Source organism: Carassius auratus, chromosome 34 (assembly GCF_003368295.1).
Source record: "Carassius auratus strain Wakin chromosome 34, ASM336829v1, whole genome shotgun sequence".
Taxonomy (NCBI): Eukaryota; Metazoa; Chordata; class Actinopteri; order Cypriniformes; family Cyprinidae; genus Carassius; species Carassius auratus.
Window position 1 is genome coordinate 10,610,489 of NC_039276.1, and position 24,771 is coordinate 10,635,259.

At 37.2% G+C, this 24,771-nt stretch overlaps 2 protein-coding genes across 5 annotated transcripts in view; one reads left to right on the forward strand and one right to left on the reverse strand.

Annotated features, from left to right (window-relative positions):
• Nucleotides 1-9,539, reverse strand: part of LOC113053156 (integrin beta-like protein 1) — a 54,089-nt gene extending 44,550 nt beyond the window's left edge. For both annotated transcript variants that reach the window (XM_026217938.1, XM_026217937.1), the window contains exons 1-4: nucleotides 9,319-9,539; nucleotides 7,843-8,045; nucleotides 1,240-1,386; nucleotides 409-531 (exon numbers count right to left, since the gene is read on the reverse strand). In XM_026217938.1, the coding sequence (XP_026073723.1) occupies nucleotides 409-531; nucleotides 1,240-1,386; nucleotides 7,843-8,045; nucleotides 9,319-9,410 (565 nt within the window). In that variant the 5' untranslated portion in view covers nucleotides 9,411-9,539. The remainder of the gene's footprint in view (nucleotides 1-408; nucleotides 532-1,239; nucleotides 1,387-7,842; nucleotides 8,046-9,318) is intronic.
• Nucleotides 9,540-14,891: 5,352 nt separating this feature from the next.
• Nucleotides 14,892-24,771, forward strand: part of LOC113053159 (sodium leak channel non-selective protein) — an 85,938-nt gene continuing 76,058 nt past the window's right edge. For 2 of the 3 annotated variants that reach the window (XM_026217942.1, XM_026217943.1), the window contains exons 1-5: nucleotides 14,892-14,986; nucleotides 17,896-17,987; nucleotides 18,146-18,207; nucleotides 18,801-18,941; nucleotides 20,135-20,317. In XM_026217942.1, the coding sequence (XP_026073727.1) occupies nucleotides 18,166-18,207; nucleotides 18,801-18,941; nucleotides 20,135-20,317 (366 nt within the window). In that variant the 5' untranslated portion in view covers nucleotides 14,892-14,986; nucleotides 17,896-17,987; nucleotides 18,146-18,165. The remainder of the gene's footprint in view (nucleotides 14,987-17,895; nucleotides 17,988-18,145; nucleotides 18,208-18,800; nucleotides 18,942-20,134; nucleotides 20,318-24,771) is intronic. The other variant, XM_026217944.1, reaches the window with a different exon arrangement.

Sequence of the window (24,771 nt, forward strand, 5' to 3'; positions counted from 1 at the left end):
CCACAGATCCTGCCGGCCTGAGACTCGAACCTGCAACCTTTGGGCTTGGTTTTTAGGAAGTCGTGGCCTAATGGTTAGAGATTCTGACTCGTAATCCAAAGGTTGCGTGTTAGCATCTCGGGCCGGCAGGAATTGTAAGTGGGGGAGTGAATGTACAGCGCTTTCTCCACCTTCAATACCACGACTGAGATGCCCTTGAGCAAGGCACCGAACCCCCAGCTGCCCCCCCACCCCGGGCGCCGCAGCATAAATGGCTGCCCACTGCTCCAGGTGTGTGTTCACTGCTGTGTGTGTGTGTGCACTTTGTATGGGTTAAATGCAGGACACGAATTCTGAGTATAGCTCATCATACTTGGCTGTATGTCACGTCACTTTCACTTAAAAGCATTGGTCACCCTGTGATCATACCTCCACACACTTCTAGGGAGTCTTCATCCAAACACTCGCTGTCGTCACACTCGCAGTAGCGTCCACTGATCAGGCTCTTCCCATCGGGATTATGGCACATGCAGCTGCCGCAGTGACAGGTGCCTGTCGGTCAGACTCATCAATGTCAAAACCCACAGATCTCATGCTGTCACACTGCTCCACAGCAGCATACTTCTACATATGAAGACAAACAACGACTCACACAAACTCTACAGACCCAAGGAATATGGAATTGCATGCCATTTAGACTTTATCAGAGAATGAACTGAGAATTCCTGAATTTGAAATGAGACTGCAAACTAGATGCAGATAGAATACAATTAAAAAAATGTATGGTAAGTGTCATTTTATATTTCATTATGAATTGTCTATATACTGTACATATATAAACCTAAAATGAATAGTTAATTGATACAATTTCATAATAAGTTTTCAAGTGGAAGTGTGAATAAAAATGATTCCCAAAACAAGCTGATTCTTAAATTGTGGATTTTGCCAAATCCTGATACATATCATTTTCCCGTTCACACATGTATTAATGACATAGTGTCACATAGCAGGCCTATCTACAACCAGCTGGCCCCCCCCTGCAAAAAAAAAAAAAACATGGAGATGCATCACCTAAAGTTAATGTTCAGGTCAGAGTAAAGGTTAAGTACAGGGTTTGGGGCAAGGTGTGAAATACAAGCAGGCTGTTATTTTCTAGACCACCCAGAAATAATGTTTGGACAACTGCATGCCACATATCTTGACCTTTAGTTCTATTATGCATAGGTCCCCATGCAATATCAAATATCATATACATCTTACCTGCATTGGAGCAAACTACACCCTGGACATTGCGACAGAGGTCTTTACTGGTTTTGCTGGAGAGTGAACATTCCTCCTGGTGCTGACAGGATTCCCCAAACCAGTTTTCATCACAGAAACACTTTCCACATTTGCATATCCCATTATCTGCATTGGACACAGATACCGAATACAGTTATTGATTGTTTTGAGTAAAAATTGGTCATGGTACAGGCCCACACTGTTATTGGTTGATAACAAGTGATACTGTGTTGGATGAGCGTACTATGAGATCAAGTTTGTGATTAGTAACACATTTGAAGGTGTTTGGAGATGGGTGAAGGCCAGGGTGATGTGAAAGACATTAACACTCTCCATGTGTGCATGCCTACCTAGGAAATCCTGACAAAGAGGAGGATGGGAGTTTCTCACATGTGTGCTTTTTTCACAGCTAAAAGGTGTTGAAGATTCCTTCTGGTACACTTCCACTCTACCGGTATTATGAAATTGCACAACCCTATACACTAGATGTGTGCAAACTGGTCAGTGTAAAAGTATTTTATTGTTACGCTTGTTTAAATTTCGAACTCATTAAAATGAAAAATGCTCAGTCAGACTGGATCACAGAGTCATCCCTGAACAGGTCGTGTTCAGAGTTTAATGCATGTGAAGACAATTTGTTAACCCATTTGCTAAATGACGTTCTAGCCATAAAATTGCTCATGGTTAACAAAGTGAAATAAATGGGCTTATGAAGTGTTAAAAAGGAGATGAAAACATTGTCCATATTTTTTGTTGCGGGTGCCAATGACAAATGTATGTGCCATATGGTAGAAGCTTGCCAAATGAGGCAGATTGCTTGACATCCTTTTTAAACCCATGAAAGAAAATTAAGTATTAAAAGAATGACCTAACAGTTTTGTGCAGTTGATTTAATGGATCAAATTAAATAACAAAGTAAAGCAAAGCTTGGGTGAGGGAAATATTCCATTGCATGACATGCAGAGCTTAGTTCTAACCCTAATCAAACACACCTGCATGTAATAATACAGTAATCCTGAAGACCTTGATTAGTTGGTTCTGAAGTGTTAACTTGGCCTCAGAACTAAACTTTCTGGGACATGGCCGCCCAGGAACAGAACTGAATGTGTCTGGCTTAGGTTGAGTCATGAAGTTCGGCAGATCTTTGCAACCACAGGGTCAGTAAAAATCACTTTAATGCTTCTCACACCATTGAACTCTTGTTGGACAGACATAAATGGATTTAATACCATGTAAATAAAGTCTGTCCTGCAGTTTCACAGTTATTTCAACACTTATTTCTATAGGCAGCTGTGTGTCGCTAAGTGAATAATGACAGGAAAAATTTCAGATTTTTCTACAAAGCTCACTTACTAGAAAATATAAGCAATTCTATTTATTACAAATACTTAAATGAACTTTTTCATTAATTTCCCACCACTGTCTCTTTCTCCTATTTCTTCCTATTAATATGCATGCAACAATACCAAAAGTGGGGTTATTTTTCTATGGCAGATCATATTATGATTGCCATTCATTGCAGAACAAATCATTATTCTTGACTCTATGGATGAAAATGGATGTGAAAAAAAATATAAAAAAAGGCAGACAAAATACACTACCAATATATCCTGTAATAGTAAATTCAGCTTCCTTAGCACATTCTGAAGTGTCATCTTCAATCACTCCCTGCACTTATCCATCATGTAAATTTGATGTAGCCTTCAAGTGCTATCCATCAGTTCTTAACAATAGCCTTGTTCTGCTCCTGTACTCATTACCAGAGAGTCTTGGCAGCTTGTCACAAACATTTAGTGTTTTTATAGCCAATCTGGAGGGAAAGGCAAGATTTTTGCTAATGGCAAATGGAGCATACATCTGTCTTGTGCCCTATAGATTAAAAGCAAATTGGTATTGTAAAATGTTAAGAAATGAGCCCAGCTATTTGGCTATGATGTGATCTTTTATCAAGGCATTCCTCATCACTACATCAGGCAGGTTGTTATAGCAGTGGAACTACATGTGACTGGTGCAGTTTTAGACATTACCAGACATTACAGAATAACAGTTAAAATGTGCTGTGGTATCTTCCTCTGAACCAATATTTGACCTTTAATGGGGTTTTAAATGACTAGTTTTTAACATTGAGAACACCAGTGGCCTTAAATAAAAGGACAAATTAACTTTTTTTTTTGCTTACTTGTTAAACCCACTGTTTAACCTGCGGGAAAGCTGTAAAAATTAAAAGGGAATTGATGAGACAAAAAAGCTAATGAGTAAATTAATAAAGTAAAATACAATAAAATAAAAATACACAAACACAACAATGTTTTTTAAACAAGTTCAACTATAATAGTTCAACAGAAGGCAGCACTAGTATTCTAAAAACAAGATCAAAGCAAAAGACGTAACACATTTCTTCTTTAGTGCCATTTAATATGTTCTTAACTTTCGTAGTCATGTTTCTCTGAAAGGCATTTGATGCCATCCTGCATGCAGACACAATCACTTTGACATTAACTGCCACCCACCTAAATGTGGGAGGAAGAGTTTGGTCCTTGCTGTCCACTGTGTCCTGGCTTCTGTGCCACCAGGGGCATAATTTACCCCCTCCCAGCTGATGGACCAAGACGGTCATATCCACCCTGAGCCGTATGACTCACTCTAAACAGCTGTGAACAGTATTAATAGACAGTGTGTCCACATCAGATAAATTGTAGACGGCGAGCAGATTAATGAGTCATCAGATGCTAATAGCTGTTCCGATTGCAGACAGTGCTGTCCATGTTAAATACTGACATAGGAAGATGGGGTGTAAACTCTGATTACAATCATTTGTTTTAGGAAACAAGAATAGAAAGAATTGTCTCAGAATCACAGGCAATGTTGTCTTTAGGCAGCATCCAGCTCATTTTAGAATGCTAACATTTTCAGCTCAAGAATGTCAAAATGTGACATTTAATCCAACTTGTTAATTGCTAATTTCTTTGTAATTATTTGTAAAATTTATTAGCTATTTATAAGTGAAAATTGTTTCTGCACCAATGACTTTTTCGTGTAAATGCAGCCTAAATTTACAAATCATAATGAGAAAAAATAAATCAATAAATACATAAATAAAACAGGGCTGCACCGAGAAATTACTAGTACAAGTTTAACACTGAATTGAGACAAACACAGTTCAGTCTAAGAGAAATGGCACAAGAAGTTCCATTAAGGAACATCCACAAAAGCCGACAAGATTTTTTTATGCATTACAAAACATGCAATTTCCAGCATGCTCTTTGTTAAATCATTGAAGTTTGCACGTTTGTATCCACACAAACCTTTAGTAAATCAGGGCCTTTATGTGCTAGCTTGATCTTGAAGACATTTTATCCCCCAAGCCTGTTAAACAGCAGCTTTGTATAAAACAAGACATTGAGGTAATTATTTCCCCTTGTTGTTCTCCTGCTTTGCGTTGTAGAGCGTGAAATGATTATGTGCTAGGCTGGGCTGGGTGTGAGGGAGACATCTGTCCTGGTTAATAATGCTGCATACCTACAGCAGACCTGCAGCGATGAAGACAGGCCAAATCATGTAAAGAATGAGGGTCACTGAGTGTAATACGTTTATAGACAATCTATGATTAATGATACTTGGCAGATCTGTGGTCTAGCATTTTGAGCTGTATAGCACTCATATTGGAGATGTGCGTTCATGTCCGGCCCATGTCATGTTCATCTTTTCCCTATTTCCTCTCACCTGACATTTGATAGTGTGTTATTAATTGGATGAAATACCAGAGAGGAAATGAAAGTGTCATTTTGGCATCATCATTCATATTTGCAGTGAAATGACAGTGTTGTCCCCTGTTCGGACACAATTTCCTGTTCCTTTGTATCGCCAAATGCATACTGATCTGGAAGGCATGTGACCTTTTCTATGTAATTTGAAGTATGAATCAGACCTGCTGCCTGAGCTAGTACTCAAACTATATGGTGACAGCGGCTTGCTAGAATGCACATGTTTGTTCACCAGAACCATAAACACTGTTGTCAAGGCCATCATATATGTAAGAAAACTATTAGCACACTTCACCTAAGCATTTTAAAAAGTGCTATTGGTTACTCATCGTATGTGCAAATGTCTTTATTAGACTGTGCAAGGCAGCTTTTTAAAATATGTGGCACTCAAGTTAAAAGAAAGGTTATATGATATTGATGATATGTAATTTCCCCATCAGAATGTTCTTGGGAAGAACAGAAGTCCAACAACAAAAAGACACATCTTGACCGAGTTCCACTGGGACCTGAAAACATGGAATATCACTCTTCTGACACGCTCAGTCAAGCACATTAAAAAAGCTAAAGATCTCAAGGGTATCATAAATCACAGCCATTGATAGACATTGATGTATATAAACTAACTTTCTGTGAACATAAATCGGTTCTTCACAAATACCTCATTGGAGAGGAAAGGTCTCTAGATGGCAACACATGCTTGATAAAAAAGGACAATGCATCACACAGCAGGATCAAAACTGAAGGTCACACCAAGTCGCTGAGAGAATTTCAACAGATGGAAAAGAGCTACAGAGGAAAAAGTTAATGCAGCGCTGTGCCAAATCTTTCACGTGGCTTCTTGAAACCCCAATTAACTTGTTTTGAGAGAGGGGGAAATGAGTGAGGAAAATGGAATGGAACTGCCACGTTGAGCTCTGTCCCCATAAAGTAGAAGACAAAAGCAAAACCAGGTCACATAAAAAGAGAAGAAAACCATGAAATTGTGCTCCATTTTTCCCAGTCTCTACAAACCATTCAAATCCCATTAAAATGCTTGTACATTTGGATTTGTGCTATTTGGTATATAAAAATAAATATTCACATATGTTAATCACATGTAGCCAATTGAAACACTGGAGATGCGAACAAACCCCCAAAAAATAAATCACACAAAGCCTGTGACCAGCTGTCAAGTGAAAACATTGTGTATTTTTGTGCACCCTAAAGTCCTAGTATGCAGTCTTACTGCTGGGTCAAGATATGCTATCATGTCTATCTGTTTGTCAGTGAACAAAAACAGGTGTTTCTAAGCAAAATGATTTATGGAGTCTCCCAGAACAAATGCAACTCTCCAGAGACCAAGACAGGTTTTTCTTCTTAAGTCAGAACCGCAATTTCTTATTAAATGCTCTACTTATCATGCAGATCTTGTAATGAGAAATCAAATTAATATAAAATGAAGGCTAAGAAATGCAGCTTATTGTCATGGTCTACTATATGTTTTTCAAAAGAGCTGGTTGTGGTTATACAACTGGAGCACGTAAACAAGTCCTTATTTGCCCTGTATGCTGATTGAAATGACAAGACAGTGTTTCAAACAATATACAAACAATGCTGCTCAGATTGCATATCCTGACATTTTTGTGCAATGGTCAAAAAGATTGAACGGAAGACAAACTGCCTTTCTCACAGCATTTGGGGTATACATTTCATCTGATGCTATTCTAAAACTTCAGTTACAGTGAAGTGAAGGGATGTGAACAATTGGCACAAAACATCAAAATACAGGTCTAGAATATCCCAAACTGCAATGAACAAGATTTCTCTCTCGTGTGTACAGATCAGAACTGGAGGTGGTATATATAGATATATAGATGGAAGTTTTTGATCATGGTCTATCAGGTCTATCAGAGTAAAGAACTACAGTATAGTTACAGCTATAAAGAGCAATAGCAGTAAAGTAATCAAAATCCCTATTCATATTCTTCATGGAAAAAAATTTTTTTTAGTTGTAATGTATAAACCTTTCAAAAGAGTCCAATCCCAGATCATATATGATTCTGCAGAAGTCCTAGTTCAACTTCCTTTAAAAAAAAAAAAAAAAACTACACTACCCACAATCCTGAACAGAGAAGGCACTTGTACTGTAGAAACCGAAAATGTTGCAAAAATATGTCATTTGTTGGTTCGGTTCATGGGTTTGAAGCCATGATTGAAGAACTTCTAAAAAGTCAATGGAATAAATAAAAAGGTATAATACTTTCAGAACCAAGGCAGCTTGAAAGTGGATGGTCACAGTTGCTCTCTATGGAGTGTAAATACCTTACACTAGCAGCACCACTGTGTCCTTATTATAAAATGTTTCAAAGCTGTCGGTAGGTCATGGTGCTGTTAGTCAAGGGTTTGGAAGTCAGGTTATTCATGAGTCTTTGCTAATAGATTTCTTTGGACTCACATCAAATTTTGCACACACTCACCATCCAGTGGAAACTACTAAAATAGCATTCAACACAGTAAAGGAAGTATCTGTGAAAATTATCCTTTGAAGCAGTCAAAAAAAAAACAAAAAAAAACAACATGGCATCCAAACAGGCTCCTTTGAAAGTGCCTATGTTTGGCTGTAGAGAGGCACTGTGAAATTCAAATGAGAACTTGTAGCTAATGACGCACTATTGGATGGAACATCGAGGGCCTTTAGTGAAGCTGGATGTGTGTCTTGCACACATCTACAAAGCCTTTTTTTTTTTTTGCAGAAGACACTTGATATTGAAACATGACATTCAGTAAGTGAAGGACTAAGTGGGAATGCTGTGTTGGGAAAGTGTGAGACAGCTCTTACCTCCACAGATCTTCCCATCATATGCAGGGCAGATCCAGGCATGGCATTCACAACGTGGTCCATAGAATGTTCCGGGTTCCGTGACTTGGCATATGCAAATCCCGCACTCACACTCACCTCTCCCACTACAGATCAAACCATCGGGGGTCCGACAGCGCCTCAGTGATGATTCAGGGGAGATCTTACACTCTCCACCCACCTGCCTGCAAGACACAAGAGTGTTCATTCACCCTGTGACCTTTGCCTTCCACATCAAACCTATGTTCTTTCCCTGAAGGTGAACATATGCCAGATGGTGGATGGGTGGGTGGTGGTTTGTAATCCTTCCTTTCACCAGTAATGACAACCAGTCTAATCTCGCTTTCTGGAGGAAAAATCTTGTTTGGTTTCTGAGGATGGATCAGATTTTGGCAGATTCTGTGTTTGCATCTTCTTGTATGCTTGCAAGCTAATATTTCAAGATTAAAAAAAATCTCTATAATGCAGGTCATGTGGAAATCACCACTTCAGTGGAAATGGAGCCATGACTCATAAGATATCATTCTGCTAGCACTCAGTCCCACAGAGAACAGCAAACTTGTGTAGACACTGTGCATACAAATGTGTCTGCTAGATCTGAATTTGGAAGCTGTAAAAATAACTTTAATCTTCAAATTTCTTTACAATTGTGGATAAAATTATATTATATTATATTATATTATATTATATTATATTATATTATATTATATTATATTATATTATATTATATATAATCAAAGAGTATATTGCAGTGTATTCTGGTTAAGTCAAGAACAAGAACTGCATTACAATCCTACTGAAAATAAACAATGGTATTCCACTGTTTATTATTTTTCCACCCAAGTTTCCCTAAGAATTTTTTTTTTAATTTGGTAGTGTTCTTACACACTCCGCCTGCTTCTTGTCTCTGCAGTTGGCCTTTCTCACATTACAGGGTAATAAAATACACTTAAAAAGCAAACACTGTTCAGAGGGTATGGTTGCAATTAAATGGAACAAGTCTGTCAGCCACAACAGCATATTCAATCTGATTCTAGTCCTTCTCTGATTATGTGCAGCAAGCGCATACATAAACATGCATTGTGGTACACATTAGGGTGAATGTGCAACTGCTATGTATAAACCACTTAGTAATTTGTAAAAATTTCAGTATTGCAACTGGGGAACTTAGCCAAAACCACAGGAAGAGATCAAAGAGTACATATATTTATTTTAAGGAAATACCGTAAATTCTTTGAAGCAAAAAAACTGACTTAAATGGCCATTAAGTAAATATAAATAAAACATTGCCGGCAATGAAAAAAGAAAGAAGAGTAAATAGCTTAAGATTGAAATCTACAAGCCTTAGACAAGTTCTGTAGCTGTGAGCACACAACAGAAACTTTCCCGTCTGTAAAAATCCAGTGGCTGCACAGTGGAAAAGTCAAAATGATTGAAAAACAAGACAGCTAAACTCACCTTAGTGACTGCCGTAAACTTCCTTGAACGGCGGAGAGCAAAATTAGAAGAAAAAAAACTAAGACGGAGTTCACCAAAGTCTCTGCATGCATGTTTAGATCCCCAAAAGAAACCTGAAGTGAAGTGACTTCAGGAATTTTCACTTTCCCAAACAGAGGGAGAACATGCTGGCCAAATCCAGCTTGAACACTTCAGAGGTTTCATACTTCATATGAATGCCTTTGATTAGTTGTGACTCTCTGTGCAAAGGCAGGAGGAAGAGATGAATGCCAAAAGGAAAACTTTATCACCATAATTCAAAACAGTTGTTCATAAAGATATTTGCTTCAGTCCTTTAAAAATGGGATTTGCTAAAGCAATCACTGTAAAAACAGAACACAAAAAATGAAATGGAGACAATTGGTTAAACAAAGAAAATTTTTAAAGACCGTTTTAGCTTAAATCTATTTTACTGTGATATCAATTATGTTTATGCTAATATTGAATCATTATGCTTAACATTTATGACACAGTTGTTGTTAGACTTTTTTGTTGATTTGAAATATGAAATTTAATAGTAAGCTTAGTGAACAGTTTTGGGAAATTTTATGTTTCCCCATACAAAGAGATGCATTTCAAAGATGGCCACAGAGTGACATGACTTGTCTTAAAGAGACTCTGGGTGTAACTTTGATTTTCACTGTGCTGGAAGTGGAAGTGCTGTGTGTTTCATCGTGAAAGGAAATCTACTTTGTTTGGTCTTCCAAATGAGGACACAACTAGAAATCAGTGGTTAAGTTTTATTGACAACACTGTTCCAGAATACTTCAAACCAAATATTCAGATGTGTGCAACACATTTTACAGAGGAGAAGGACTGTTTCCCGGGAGAGTAGCCTACAATGACGGTGTTCTGACAAATAATGCTGACTCACAGCCTGTAAGTATGTTTCCATATTTAAAGAATTTAGCACTGATGATTTTTAAGCAATATAGATTAGCGCTTTTTGTTTGCCATTTCTCTGATCAGAAATGCAGACATGGTTTTATGTTTAACCCTCTGGGGTTCTTCATTTAGGAGTCACACTCAGGACCTTCGGGTCAAAGATGACCCGGAGGGCGGGATTCAGGTATACATTTTTTTCAGTAAAATCAATCAAATGTATTTTTGTTCAATAATATTTTTTCTTTCTTTTTTGGTGTTTTGAGAGAATTTTATGATAATAATGAATTTTCATGCAATAATTATGATCAATTTTTTCACATTGAATATAATAGAAAATGTATATATATGTATATATATATATATATATATATATATATATATATATATATATATAATTTTTACAATTTCTTTTATCAATGCTGTATTTTATTTTAAAGTACAGCCAAGGCCTATAGTAAACAATTTTTTTAATTAGATTGGTGCCATCCGGTGGACAAATTAAGCATTTTTATCATGCAATAGCACATTTTTACCACTATAGAGAATGTACAGCTCTCTGTAGAAAGGCTTGTGAATTCTAGTGATTTTTGCACATATTTGCCTATTTATTTCAGGTTGTGGATTTTAATATATAATCACAGATTCTCAAAGACTATTTTTGTCAAGTTTTTTTTTTTTTTTTTTTGGTTGGTTTAAATGGTAATTTTAAGTGCCAGTTTTACTTTATAATACAGTCAAACCTGAACATTGCACTAGAAAGAGCACGCATTTTTTTAAAGCATTTTGTTACCCATTGTTTTAATTCTAACTTAATAAAACAAAATTACATTATTTCAATCATAACATATTTTTATTAACCTTTTATTATAAACATTTCCATTAAAATTATTTTTTGCAATTCAATGAACAGTAACTCTTCAAAATTGCCAACAGCAATTATGAACAAAAAAAAATAACAGCAAACGTTTAATAATTTTCAAACAGTACATGTAAATGGAAAATAGAAAAATAAAAAAAGTGTCACACTGGGCCTGGGTCGCTCGAATAGACCTGGAGGTTACTAGGGAAGAATTCCATCCTTTGACCTTACTCTGTTTGTGCGCGTATGCGTCCGTGCGTACGCGCCTGCTTGTGTGTGTGTGTGTGTGTGTGTGTGTGTGTATTCAAGAAAGAGACATGGTGTGTGACTTTTGCATTTTGGATCCAATGTCTCCCCTTTATTTGATTCATTGATTTTATTTCACATATTCTCACATTTCTCTGTTATAGTTTCACCAGTCTCATATTTCCCTATGTGTGTGTGTGTGTGTGTGAGTGAGTGTGTCTATTTTGCAACCTTGATGGCTTACAGCCTCATGCTTTCATTGCTGTGCACTTTATTTCTTACATTGATGAATAATTTCTTTTATTTCACACATTTCCCAAAATTAGCTTTTGCACTGATACACTTTCATTTGTGCGTGTGTTTTTGTGTGTATAAGTGTGTGTGAATTTTTTTTGTCTGTTTTGCACTCTTGATGTTTTAGAGATTAACCCCTTCACTGTTGTGTGCTTTTTTTCTGCATCGTGGCTGATTTGTAGATTGTACACACAAAAAAACTCAGTATTTTCATATTTTTGCAAATTTCCCATTCATTTACTATGGGGGGTCATTTTTGACCCGAAGACCCTGAGTGTGACTATTTTTTTATGACCACTTAGACTTTTCAAATCCTGTCCCCAATTTTTTTCGGTGTTCATATACCAAGTACCAATAAAGTCACCAAGTTTCGGACCATTCCGATGAAGCTTAAGTAGGGTTAAGTAGCACGATGCAATGTGTAAAAAGACAGTATATGTCATTATAATAAATTATGTCCCCACTGAATGTTACAAATGCCTCGTTTGTAATGGGTTGTATTGGTTTTATCTCATCGCAACGGGACACGGCATCACAGTATGGTAAGGGGCATAACATTTCCATCACACGCTTGAGGTATTCGGCCAATCACAATGCATTGGATAGATAGCTAATCAGTGTACACCTCACTTTTCAAAACAATGAGCTTTGTATAAAATCTATTCGTTTCAGAAAGGCGGGGCATAGAGAAGTAACAATAATGTAGAGTATGTGGAAAATAAGGTGTTTTTTATGTGTTCATAAACCCATTGTTCATTGCATTACATACATTACTTACATATACAACGAAATAAAGTTTATTTTTCAGCAAAGTCATATGACCCCTTAAATATCACACTATATTATGTTATATTATGTGTGTTCAGACACTCTCCCTCTGTTTAAATCTAAATTAAAGACACATCTCTCTGGCCAAGCATTCAAATAATGCATCTCATAAATTTGGACTTCAGTTACATCTGATCAAATGCACATTATTATTCTTTAGCTTGGGTTAAACTATTTATTTTTACTTGGTTTAAACAGCAGCTATGCTAATTATGTCTCTATATATTTATCTGTTTTGCCATGGGATGTAACTAGGATTTACACAAGCTCCAGTCTGGATCCAGAACACCTGAGAAGAGATGATGTCACCCCCTCAGCGAACCTCAGATGATGCCAACCCTGAAACAAAATACAGAACTAACAAATTTAGCTACAAGTTTGATTGCATCATATAATAATTGCCGTTAATAGCGTTCATCGTCTGTTTGACTATGTCTTTAATGAATATTTACGTAAATTTCTGCCATATGCACATAAATTGACAGTCAACACTGATGAGCTACTACTAAATATTGTAGAAACTAAATTTTCTGTAAAGTTTCTTTGCAGTGATTTTGTATTGTAAAAAGCACTATACAAATAAACTTACATTTAATTGAATGGAATGAAATTTAACTATATTTCCAGATTTATATGATTCATGTAGTTCCATGGCTGCACTTTCCATTAATAAATAATTATTTGAAATAAAAATGAAATATGAAATAAAATAGTTATAGCTGACTTTTCCTGACAAATAAACAAATTCATAAATACAGTACACATATTAAGCATAATCTGACGGATCAAATAACAGCAGGTTATGATGATTATGAACTTTTGATTAGGTTAAATTAGTTTATCCATTTTTATAACAACTTAACCTCAGAGCAAAAATAAGGACCCAGGTTAATTTCAATTGAGAAAAAGATTGTAAAGGTACATGAGCACTTCCTGAGCTTCACCCTTAAAAACATTATCTATGGACCTGTAATAAACAATGATAAAGATGAGCATCATTACGCTGGGACACTTTTATATGCACAAATCTAGGTTCCTGAAAGTAAAATCAGCCTTTGATGCATTTCATAGCGAGTTTGTTTTGTATTCAAAAGCCCTTTAAAAGGATGAAAAAGAAAAATGCAATATTTCTGCTTTCTATTATTATGGCTTATGATCTACAAGAAAAACCCTAGTCCCTCTTTATTATTATTTTTTTTATATTTATTCTTTTCTCTTTTGGTTGTTAATACATAAAAAAGTTATCGAGCCTCTGCTTGTTCTCGGTTTGTACACACACACATTTCAATAATTAAAGGAAAATATTCACATTTTACAAGCTAATTTCCTGAACGTTACTCCAAAAGTAGAAAACTACAAAGAGGTATGTGTTTTCACATAGCTATTCAAGCACTGTCCCTTGGAATCCATACATTAATGGGTGTATGCTGACCCTAACGTATGGAATGTAGGCTAAACTCAAGAGGAAGCGAGTAATCAGGGCTTGAACACAAACTTTGATCCAATGTTGGTAGGTCAAAAACAACTTTAAACGGTTCTGTGGTGATGGTGAGACTGTGTAATCCACCGTAATCCGTAATAACCGTAATCTACATTTACTACCTAATATCAAATACTTATTTTTTGACAACCAAATTATCATTAACTCATTAAAAAATATATTTTAACAATAAAAGTCTAACATTTAAGACACGTGACAACTTGCCCCAGATAAAAATGTCACAATTTGCCTCTGACATTTATTAAAAAACAACCTCCAGGCAACTACCCTTTAACCCTTCAACCCTTGATTTCTGTCATTTCAGATGATGAGAAACGAGAATTTATATTAATTGTTGTTTTAGTGTTATATCATTATTGGATTTGTTAGGTGTTTAATCTGAAAAACAACAACAACAACAACAACAACAACATTGAGTAATCACGGCAGACTTTTCACTCAAATACATTACAAATAGCTTTTGTGACTAACCCCTCTTGTAACTAGTCCCGGTCATGTCTATATTATTTACATTTACGTTACATTTACATTTATTCATTTAACATGCTTTTATCCAAGGCGACTTGAAAATTAGTAGAGTCAAAGCAACGAAAGAGTAATAAAATACAGTGCTATTAAAAGTCCCGTTCTAACGGAATATTATCATTAGCTGTTATATATTATTTCCAATGGCAATTTCAGGATAAGATGATATAAGTGAATCAATATTAGTATTCAGAGCTGCTGTTTATTGAAGAACATTTAACGTTCGCTTAAAATTAAATTTCAGATTTCAAAGTGTTTCAATTCAATGACAGTTTATCAGCTTTTAACATCCATTAAAATAATAGCAAACTTGTTTATGTTAATACTGATATTACACACGTGAAGGCCTGCGAGATCTCATCCCTCGCGCTGTGCTGGAGCGGGTCACGCGCGTCCTGTGCGCATCTGTCGCGCGGCTGCTGTGCCTGAAGCTCGAGCTCAGTGCGAGTCATGGATTATACACCGCGTTAACGGCGATACTTCAACAACCAGTAAGTCACAGTGCGTTTTTCTGTCGTTTCGACATGTGTATTCGACTAGAGTTTTAGGTAAGATATGTCTTTTCTTTTATGTGGCTTGTTTGCACGTTTACCAGGAAGTGTATACAACCGACTACGCAGTCGAAAGGCCTTTATTCAATAATTCAGCGCGGTCATAGATTGAAAACCGTTTCGGATAAGCTTGTGACAAATTTAGACAGTAATTCACACAATGTCATAATCGATTTGGCTTTATTTTTGGTGTTATTTGTGTTTTCTTGAAAAGAGGTTATTTAGCCAGAGCTATAGCGGCAGTAGCTCTGTTCTCATCTGTTGCCATGGTAACCCTGCAGCAGCAGGAGGAATCTCCCTGCATGATGCTCATGTATCATGGCTGATGATGTCACTGCGTTCCGGTGTGCCAAGTAGCCACAAGTATGCTGACATGATTTCGAGTTAGTTTTGTTTTAATTGTGATACATCTTTGAAGACAAGTGGCTTTTGGCAGTGGTCTGTAAAAATGGAGGTCTTGTATTGAATACCTAAGTCAAACAGAAGCAGGGTTTTTATTTGCATAATTATATGGGGTTATTCGGATTAACCTTAGATTGCTGATGTGGATCTGAACATGGCTAGGTGGTTGTGTTGGTAAAAACACAGAACTTAGAGGCTGAACATGAAAAGAGACAGATAGAGAAAGATAAATACATTATTGATTTAATTCTAGGGACTCCTAACCAGGAATTATGCAGCAACCAGTGGTATAAACAATATTTGCGCACAGAGATTGATTTTCTTTTAGGATTTTTCTTTCTCTCCATGGGAAAAAAAATCTTATTTCTGTCAAATTCAGTGAAATCACCTCTGTAGCACATACATATATGTGACAGCTTGTTGAGTGAGATATTTAGGGTCTATGTGTAGACTCTATGTCCTATGTAAGGTCTCAAGGTAGACAGAGAAACACTTTAGATGGATGGCTGGCTGGTATGACTAAGTGTATATCTACAAAAAAAAAGTAATATGAATAAATATGGGGCACATTTACAACACATTTAAAATATCTGTGTCATAATTTTGCCCTCAGCCCTGGTTAATTTCTGACCATGGTAATGGGTTTGTTCAAAATAAAACATGAGCAAAAAAAATATTATTCCGGTTATTGGTGCTGTACACATTTTTATTTGCTCATACACAGAGAAATTTGTTAGTATTAAAGGTCCCGTTTTCGTGCTTTTTTTTAAGCTATGATTGTGTTTACAGTGTGCAATATAACATGTGTTCATGTTTTGCATGTAAAAAAACACAGTATTTTTCACACAATTCACCTATCTGTATACCGCTGTTTTCACTGTCATAAAAACGGGCTGATGACTTCCTTGTTCTATGAAGTCCCTCCTTCAGAAATACGTACCGAGTTCTGATTGGGCTAGCAGTTCCTGTGATGTGATTCGACACAAGCTGAGCTCACGCGGCCCTCCTGGAAACGCGATTGGGCTAGTTTTGAGAAGCAAGTGGGCAGGATTTATTTTGAAAACCTGGCAATCCTGAACTGAACGCACGTGCTGGAGATGTACTTATGATCACAGGAGTGTTTTTACTGACGAGATGCGCATGAAAATCGCATTCGGTTTTTTGCACAGCCCTACCATCTAGTTAATAAAGTTAAACAGCGTTGCCCTTTGTGTAATAAGTTACAAAAACTGTTAAACGCACCAACTTAAATTATAAAATACACTTACCAGTTGTGGCCCATAAACAACGCCTTTTCCAGACAAAGAGGAAACTGCTCCATCTTTCAAGAATAATCTTTGTGCGAATCCGGCATTAAACTGATTGAGATTGAGGAAGTTGTCCTCAGCAAGCTGTCCTCAGGGATGTAGTCCAAACGGGTCGTTCGTTGTAGGCGATTTCTGTTAAATTAAATATCTCGCTTGGCATTTAACTTTGAGCTTAAGAATTGTACAGATATTATTTATACTCTAACAACAACATTACACACTAACTAAAGTTTAAAACATGGGATCATGAAGAACGGGACCTCTAATTCATTTGCAGTTCACTGAATTCCTATTTCTATTATTTTCTTTAGTTCTTATGATTTGGATCAAATGAAAATATGAAGTTGGGATTGGATATCCAACCTAATTAGTTGTTCTGTATACTGCTTTATATTCTGTTGCAAATTTTAGCAACAAAAAAGTATTTGGGGGAATAATTGTCCTTCTCGTAGCCTATCCAATCTAATCTAAAACAAAAACCACATATGTAACAAATGAGCCTTACAACTCACGACACCAGGCAGACAACATTAAAGTGTTTAGAGATTGCATCCTGCCTTTAGGCAAATAGTCCTTTGTGCAAAAGTGAAACTAATTGTAGTCTTCTGCAACTTACTCTTACATTACTGCACTTACACCCTGCAATTTTGTTTTCAGTTGTCTTTGAGCCTCTATCTATTATGCTAACTGTAGCAATTGCTTTTTTGAATTGCCTGTGGTTGCATAAAAGCTGTTCTTAGGAGACCACTATGTTCTTGGCATAAATGTAAAAACTTTTAAGATTCAAGTTTCCATTTTTAGGCTTCAAGTTTTATCAATTTTTTTTTTACTGGCAGATAACACAGACTTTAAATGTGAATCTGGCATTGTTCCAAACTGACCTTTGAATGACCTTGATGTATGTTACATCTGATTTTGAAATGTTTATCAACTTCGGAAAGGCTCTTTGTAATGTTATACAATTTTTGACACACGAAGGCCTGCCTGACCTTACTGGACATGACAAATAGCTGGAGTGGTTTTGTTACTTTTGTGTTGATATCACATGTAAAGGTCAAGTTTTCAGCTGTTGTGCGATGCAGCATTCATTGACGCGACTCTTTAATAAAAAAGAATTAAAGGCTAATGATGTTCTTGCAGGTTAGACCTCAACTCATCCAATCAGCTGTCTTTCTTGTTGAATTCAACTCCTCTCTATGCCGGGGATGAATGCACCAATGAGGAGCCTGACCGTGAGTAACCTGGTCCCACAGTCCCATCCGTCCATGACTCCGCCACTCAGTGTTGCATATAAGCCTTGTCTGATGTGGTGGACATTATTTGTCTATATAATTGTACCCGTTTGGTACACCATATGCCATGTTGACTAACTGTTGTGTGTTATTTACAGGGTATGCCTGAACGCATGTTATGTGCAGTGCTGGAGCAATTTCAGCTTTACTTTTCCCGTTGGTATGTGCGCTTTGTTTCAGTGAGTGTGTGATATCCATGTTTTATTATTGTCCTCGGTAAGAATGACTCTAGTGCCAATGTTATGCAGTCTCATTATCGATCGCCTGCCGTTTGTGTTACGCTGAAGATCCATTGTGATCTTTGTAGAAGGTAAGTTGGTATTTCTATGTCAAGTCAACAGTTTGTGTTATATGTACGTCATTTGCTTGATTTTGTTTAATGGTGGCTGTGCGATACATAATGTCCGGTACCATACAGAGCTGTGTCCTCATGTCGTACTGTATAGCCACAATGAATACATAGCTCAAATCTGTTTGCATGTTTTAGTTACTAGATGTTTCTTTGCTTAGGACTTTTGATATGACACTTCCTCTGAGTTGTTTTTTTCAGACCTCATAATTATAGTAATTATCATGTAGCCTTTTGTAACTTCTTCTTATTTTGCAAAATTAAATTTTGTAATATAAATGCTTACAGCACATATAGAATTAGCATCTAATAAAAAATAAATCTCATGGCTACAAACAGATTTGAGCTTTGGCTGATGTGTGGTTTAATTGAGCATTTGTGGTCGATGTGCTTTTGTCTTCCAGATCCACTCTCTCTATAGCACAGCGAGCCCAAGCATGCTGAAGAGGAAGCAGAGCTCGCGGGTCGAGGCCCAGCCCATGACCGATTTTGGGCCAGATGAAACACTGACAGACAGTGCTGACATTCTTTGGATCAACAAACCAGTATGTGAACAAATCTCTGAAACTTTACCATGTGGCTATTCTTCACATAAACTTGTGATCCACACATACGCACATAAAAGATACTTGACAAGCTTAAATCTTTCCTAGCTAGGTACAATTTCATACAATAAGGCACATTTACATTATTACTATTGTTATTTTGTCCAGATCATATGTCACCCTTATTTCTTTAGCGGGGAAGCAATTTCCTCTAAATGTGTGAGACTTCATTATTGGGTATAAGTAAATAACTAGATGTATAAGAAAGTGCAGTAAACAGTAAAATAGTCTACAAGCCATTGAGTTTATGATTATGATAATGCATTAAAATAATAAGATTACAAATGATACTTTGCAATATCAATCAGCATAACTGTCTGTTTTGTACAGCTAAAATAACTGAAAGCATAGACTCCAGAAGCATCAGACATTCAAGTAAAAAACTGCAGTGTCCACTATCTATAAGTATATAAGTATAAATGTATATCCACATTTTGACAGTGGCTTGGTTTTGGCCCACCCACATTAAAATATCATTGGTCCAATATAATATTCTATATAACTATTGTTAAATGAGTAGTTCACTCCAAAACGTTAAATTATTTACTTATAACTCTTGTCAATTCAAACCTATATGATTTTGTTTTTGCATTTAACAAATGGAGTTTTGAATAATGTTCACTCGTTTTCTTATAACAAAAGTATACAATGACTCGGGACTTTCAAGCTTCATGTTGTCCATCTTTTGTGTTAAGACCATAGAAGAGCTTTTTGTGAGGAACAAATTGAAATTTAACTTGCTGTTCATCCAACACCGGGTACTGTACAGCAGATACCAAACTTTCAGTGAATATGTGTTTGGTATAAGAAAATGTGTATATATAGCACACAAATCCCAATAGACACTATGCTCTCTGTCAACATAAGCTGTCACCTGGGGCAGTACCCTTTTAAAATGTAGTAATATGTACCATTTAGGTATAAATATGTACATTAATATGTATCTTTAGTATATTAATATGCACCCTTTGGGGTAAATAAGGTACAGAAGTGTACCTTTTGCAAGTGTACCATCCCAGTGATTGTTTTTGGACCTTTTTCTTTGAGAGTGTATCCACTGTGTTAGGAAAAGGTACAAAACTGAAACTATGAGGATGTTCCACACTCTAAAACGGATTGTTCTTTGTCCTTAGTGGGTGCATTCTCTCCTGCGGGCCTGTGCCATAATTAGTGTAATTTCGGTGTGTATGAATACACCTATGACCTTTGAGCACTACCCGCCTTTGCAGTATGTCACCTTCGCCCTGGACACGCTGTTGATGTTCCTCTACACTGCAGAGATGATCGCCAAAATGCATATCAGAGGCATCATCAAGGTAATACACTAAATCAGCATTGTCATGATTTATAACAGAAATTGGATGAGGGAAAGAAGACTGTCCTTCAGAAGTGACTAAAATAGGCAGGTGGCTAAATAGTGTATGGAGCGTTTAATTGGTGAATCATGGATAACAACCACAAGGGAGACATTGAGAAAGTGAATCATTTGCTTCCAGAACCTGCACAGAGATGTCTGGAAATGTCTTTATCGTTCTTCTGGCATGGAAAGCAGTAAGGTTTATGTAATTAATTTGTTCTTTTAGACCTGAGATTGTGTGAGGACAGGGTGATTAACCTTGCAGTAATTATACTGTATGCGAAGTTAGTACATTCATTATAATTTTATTAAAATAGAGTAACTCACGGCATTATTATACTTGTGACAGTGACCTCCACTGAGTTAATTAGGCCAGTATATTTGTTTCAGTGTTGGGCAAGTTACATCCAAAATGTAATACGTTATATATTACTAGTTACTGTCTTTTGAAAGTAATTGGTTACATTACAGTATTAGTGTCTCTGAATTGTAATGCGCTACATTTCTTTTAGTTACTTTTGAGTTACTTTCACCAAAATATCCAAAGTATGACTAGGCATTCTTAAATGTCAAAGTGTAGTTTATTGCTGCTTGTTATACATCCGATGGAGAGTAATGTGGTAGGTCTACTAAATGTATAAAATCATATTTAGATACAGGTATGTAGGTCTACATAAATTTTATGTTACGTCGTAGTTTAGGTTAAAAAATAAAAAATCATCCTCTTCACATGAGCAAATATGCTTTTGGCCCGAGCTCAGGCTGAACACCAGGGATTGTATAACGGACTATTTAAATGAACTATATGTTTGGTTGACTATATTTTAGTCTGATAATGAACACGCTGCGCTGCAACGCTTGCAATGCTGTATGTGTGTGTGTGTGGGACATTTTAAAATGCTTAAAGGGATATTTCACCCAAAAATGAAATTTGATGTTTATCTGCTTCCCCTCTGGGCATTCAAGATGTAGGTGTTCCTTCAGTAGAACACCAACCAAGATTTGTAACTCAAACCGTTGCAGTCTATCAGTCTTGTAATATATATATATTGTGACGAGTCAGCTGCCTCCTCCCTGATTGTCACCGGCACCCCGTCCTAAATCGCCGCCCTTCACCAGGCTCCCGACTGGAGTGGGTGTGTGAGAGGAGGGGTGCTGGACGAGTCAGGGCTGGCGACGTGTGATGGGGCACACCTGATGTGAATGGAGCCTCATCCCCGCCGCTGTTTAAAAGCCCAACGCGCCTCTCCTCGGGAGACCGGTCTCTTCCCCGTGCATGCACACTGGTGTCCTCGTGGGTCCAGGAAGGGTGCGTTGAGGGACTCCCGCGCCACCAAGACGTGAGCTGCTGGACCCGCGATCCGCATGGGAACCGCACCCGTATACACGGCCGACGGGCCAGGATGCCGGGCCGTCCATCCCCTACCAGCGCCGCGGCCAACGAGAGAGACGCGGCCGCTAGGAGAAGCCGCCGCCCCTCGCGCCCCGGACCGAGGAGGGGAGCGCGTGCGGCCGCCGGACTCCGCCCCTTGCCTGGACCCTTCCTCGATGAACACTGCCCGACCTACACAAACCCCGCAGCACGACGAGGACACCAGATTCCCTGTTATTTTGGACACTTTCCCCCTTTGGCCACTTTTATTCCCTGTGTTATTTTATGATTTCTGTTAATAAAAGCCTCTCCGAGGCCTGATGCCACGCCCACTGTGTCTGTCTTGTGCTCCTCCCGTGACAATATATATATATATTTACCTCTGGTTCACGCACTGTCTGAACTGTTAGAAACTCTCCTGAGTGCATCTCTATGCCGTTCTCAACAGCAGGTGCTTGAGGCATTCTTCTTCTTGCTTTATGGCGGATTGCAGACTTATAAGTGTATTACCCCCACCTACCTATCTCTCAAGTGGACAACTGACACTCTTTAAGGCCCCGGTATACTTCAAACGTAGTTCATTTTCATTCTTCGTTTGGGGGCAAAAGAAGTTTGAAAAGGCTGAGCAACTATATACTGTTTCCGAACATTCTGACACCCCCGCGCTGCTGGAGGCGGGGTGTAGATTAATGTAAACATGACCCGCAACTCTCGCGCATATCCCCTAAACACAACAATGATGAAGTGTATGGAGTCTAGGTGTGAGATGGGCACCAATGGCCAGAATATTATAAACAAAAGAATAATGGTTAGACGCAGTTCAGAGTCAAGTATCATGTTTGCAATACATAAGAACCATAATCAGTCCTTTATGGGAAGTGTGAATGTCTCATCGTCTGTAAAACTTTAGCATGATGTGGAAAAAAGGAGTCAGTTTGTGTCTTTATTTTATTTGTGTTTATTATATTAAACTAAAATTGTAACACATTTTTTATATATTATTGTATGTTCGTTTGGCAATACCCTTTAAATTTGCTTATTGGAAGAACAACAGCAGCAGTAGTGGGGTGTAGCATTTATTTGAAACACATGTATTTGGTACTTGCTACCTTATATCTTTACTCTTTCCTTTCATTCTTTTCATGGCTTTAGAAAACTTTTCTTGGATGTTTCTCTGCGTCGCTTTTTGCGTAACTCCTGGTCATTCACACCAAGCTTCATTGCAATTTCTTTCTAGGAATTAAATGCTTTCTCTGAATCTTTAAAGTCTCTCCACGAGCGATCATACATGTGTGATTATATTTGTGCCAGCTCAGCTATTTGACACTCCAGTGTATTGATTTTGCTAGTGACTAGGCCAGAGACATTGTTATCTTTTGCTTGACCTCCATTGAATGAGAAACGAACCGGGTAAAAAAATATCATCATCAAAGAAGGTGGAGTTTCAGAACACACCCACCGATTGCATAATCGCCACGGACCAATAGAAACTCAAAGGTGTTTAGGAGCCAAACAAACTCCCCCAGAAAGTTTGCTTTGGTCAGCTGTTTCGAACTGCTGAAACAAACTCAAAACGAACTTCGTTTTGGCCTTATTTTGTTTGAGGTTTGGTGCCTTAACTGAGATTGTAGATAGAGTATTTGAATAAGAATTAAATTAAATAATATCACATTATGCATTCTCTCCCCCATAGAAATCCATTATAAGGAAACAGCTTAACAGGTTTAATTCTCCCCCATAGTCTGTTATAGCTTTAACGTGGTTTAACGTAGCCTACCTTAACAATGACCGGGGAAAACCATGTTTCTGTCATTTTAATATATCTGCGGTAAATTCACTCAAAAGCCATCATGCATTGCTTTAATGTTGAAAGTGTCATAGGCCTACTTTAAATGTGACTCTGCCCTGCCTAAAAATAAATTGATGTTAAGAAATTAAACTGGAAGATAAATTACTAACTCCTGGCTTCAGTGTTGCTACACTGAACTGAATAGCCTATGAAGCAAGCAAGGTTGCTGTTAAGGTAGGCTACGTTAAACCACATTAAGCTGTTACCTTATAATGGGTTTCTATGGGGGATTCCTCCTTCTATTCTATTCCTTTCAGTGAAATCGTTTGTAGCCCACTGTGCCACACAAAAATTAACCAAACTCAGCTGCATGTCACGTTTTTTTTTTTTTTTTATCTGTTAATTATTGAAGTCAAATATATTTTGGGTATCCATTTCTTTTATGATATATACTATAATATAATAAAAACAGTTATGTGTAGCTTAACTTAACTCCTGTTGCTTTGTCCATGCTCATCCGCTGCATTCTTTCTCTTTTCTGATGACCCACAGCTCTCTCCGTTAGCTTACTGTTAGTGGCACCAGTCCAGGTGTTTCTTCAGTTACTCATGCTATTTCTCCCTGTTGAGTTCGCTGTTGCACATCGATTGCACCTCACTATGCATTTTGTCCTTTTCTTTTGATGAACGGGAGTATGTTCGTCTCACAAATGTAGTCTCTGCAGTCATCTCAACCATTGAATTACAGCAACAGGAAACACAAACTATTTTCCCCTCAGTATTTATTATCTGGTGCTGTTTGCAGTGTTGGTAAATTCACCACTTAAATTTGAGTTATAATATGTTGTTGTAACTTGAGTTACTGAGATTGTAACGCGTAAGAATATTACTCAAATATTATTAGTAATGCATTATATTACTGCATTACAGAAAAAAAGTTATATTGAGTGCAGGTTATGATCTGTTAAATTCAGTGACTTCTTGTTTTCTCTGTAAATGTTAGCTGGTACATTTTTGCTATTAGGTATATTCTGGACTCTGAGACAGCATTAGTTGCTAATGCAGTAGTCTAAGGATTGAATCGATGCAAATAATTCATTATCTATTGTGAATTATGCCATCTATTTCATTTTAAAAACTCATTCATCAGTATAAACAATATTTGAAATATTACATCAATGCCAGTTGCGTTTTAATAAAGTGAGTCAGACCTTCACATAGTTTTAAGCTATCCATTTTATTAAATCATGTTT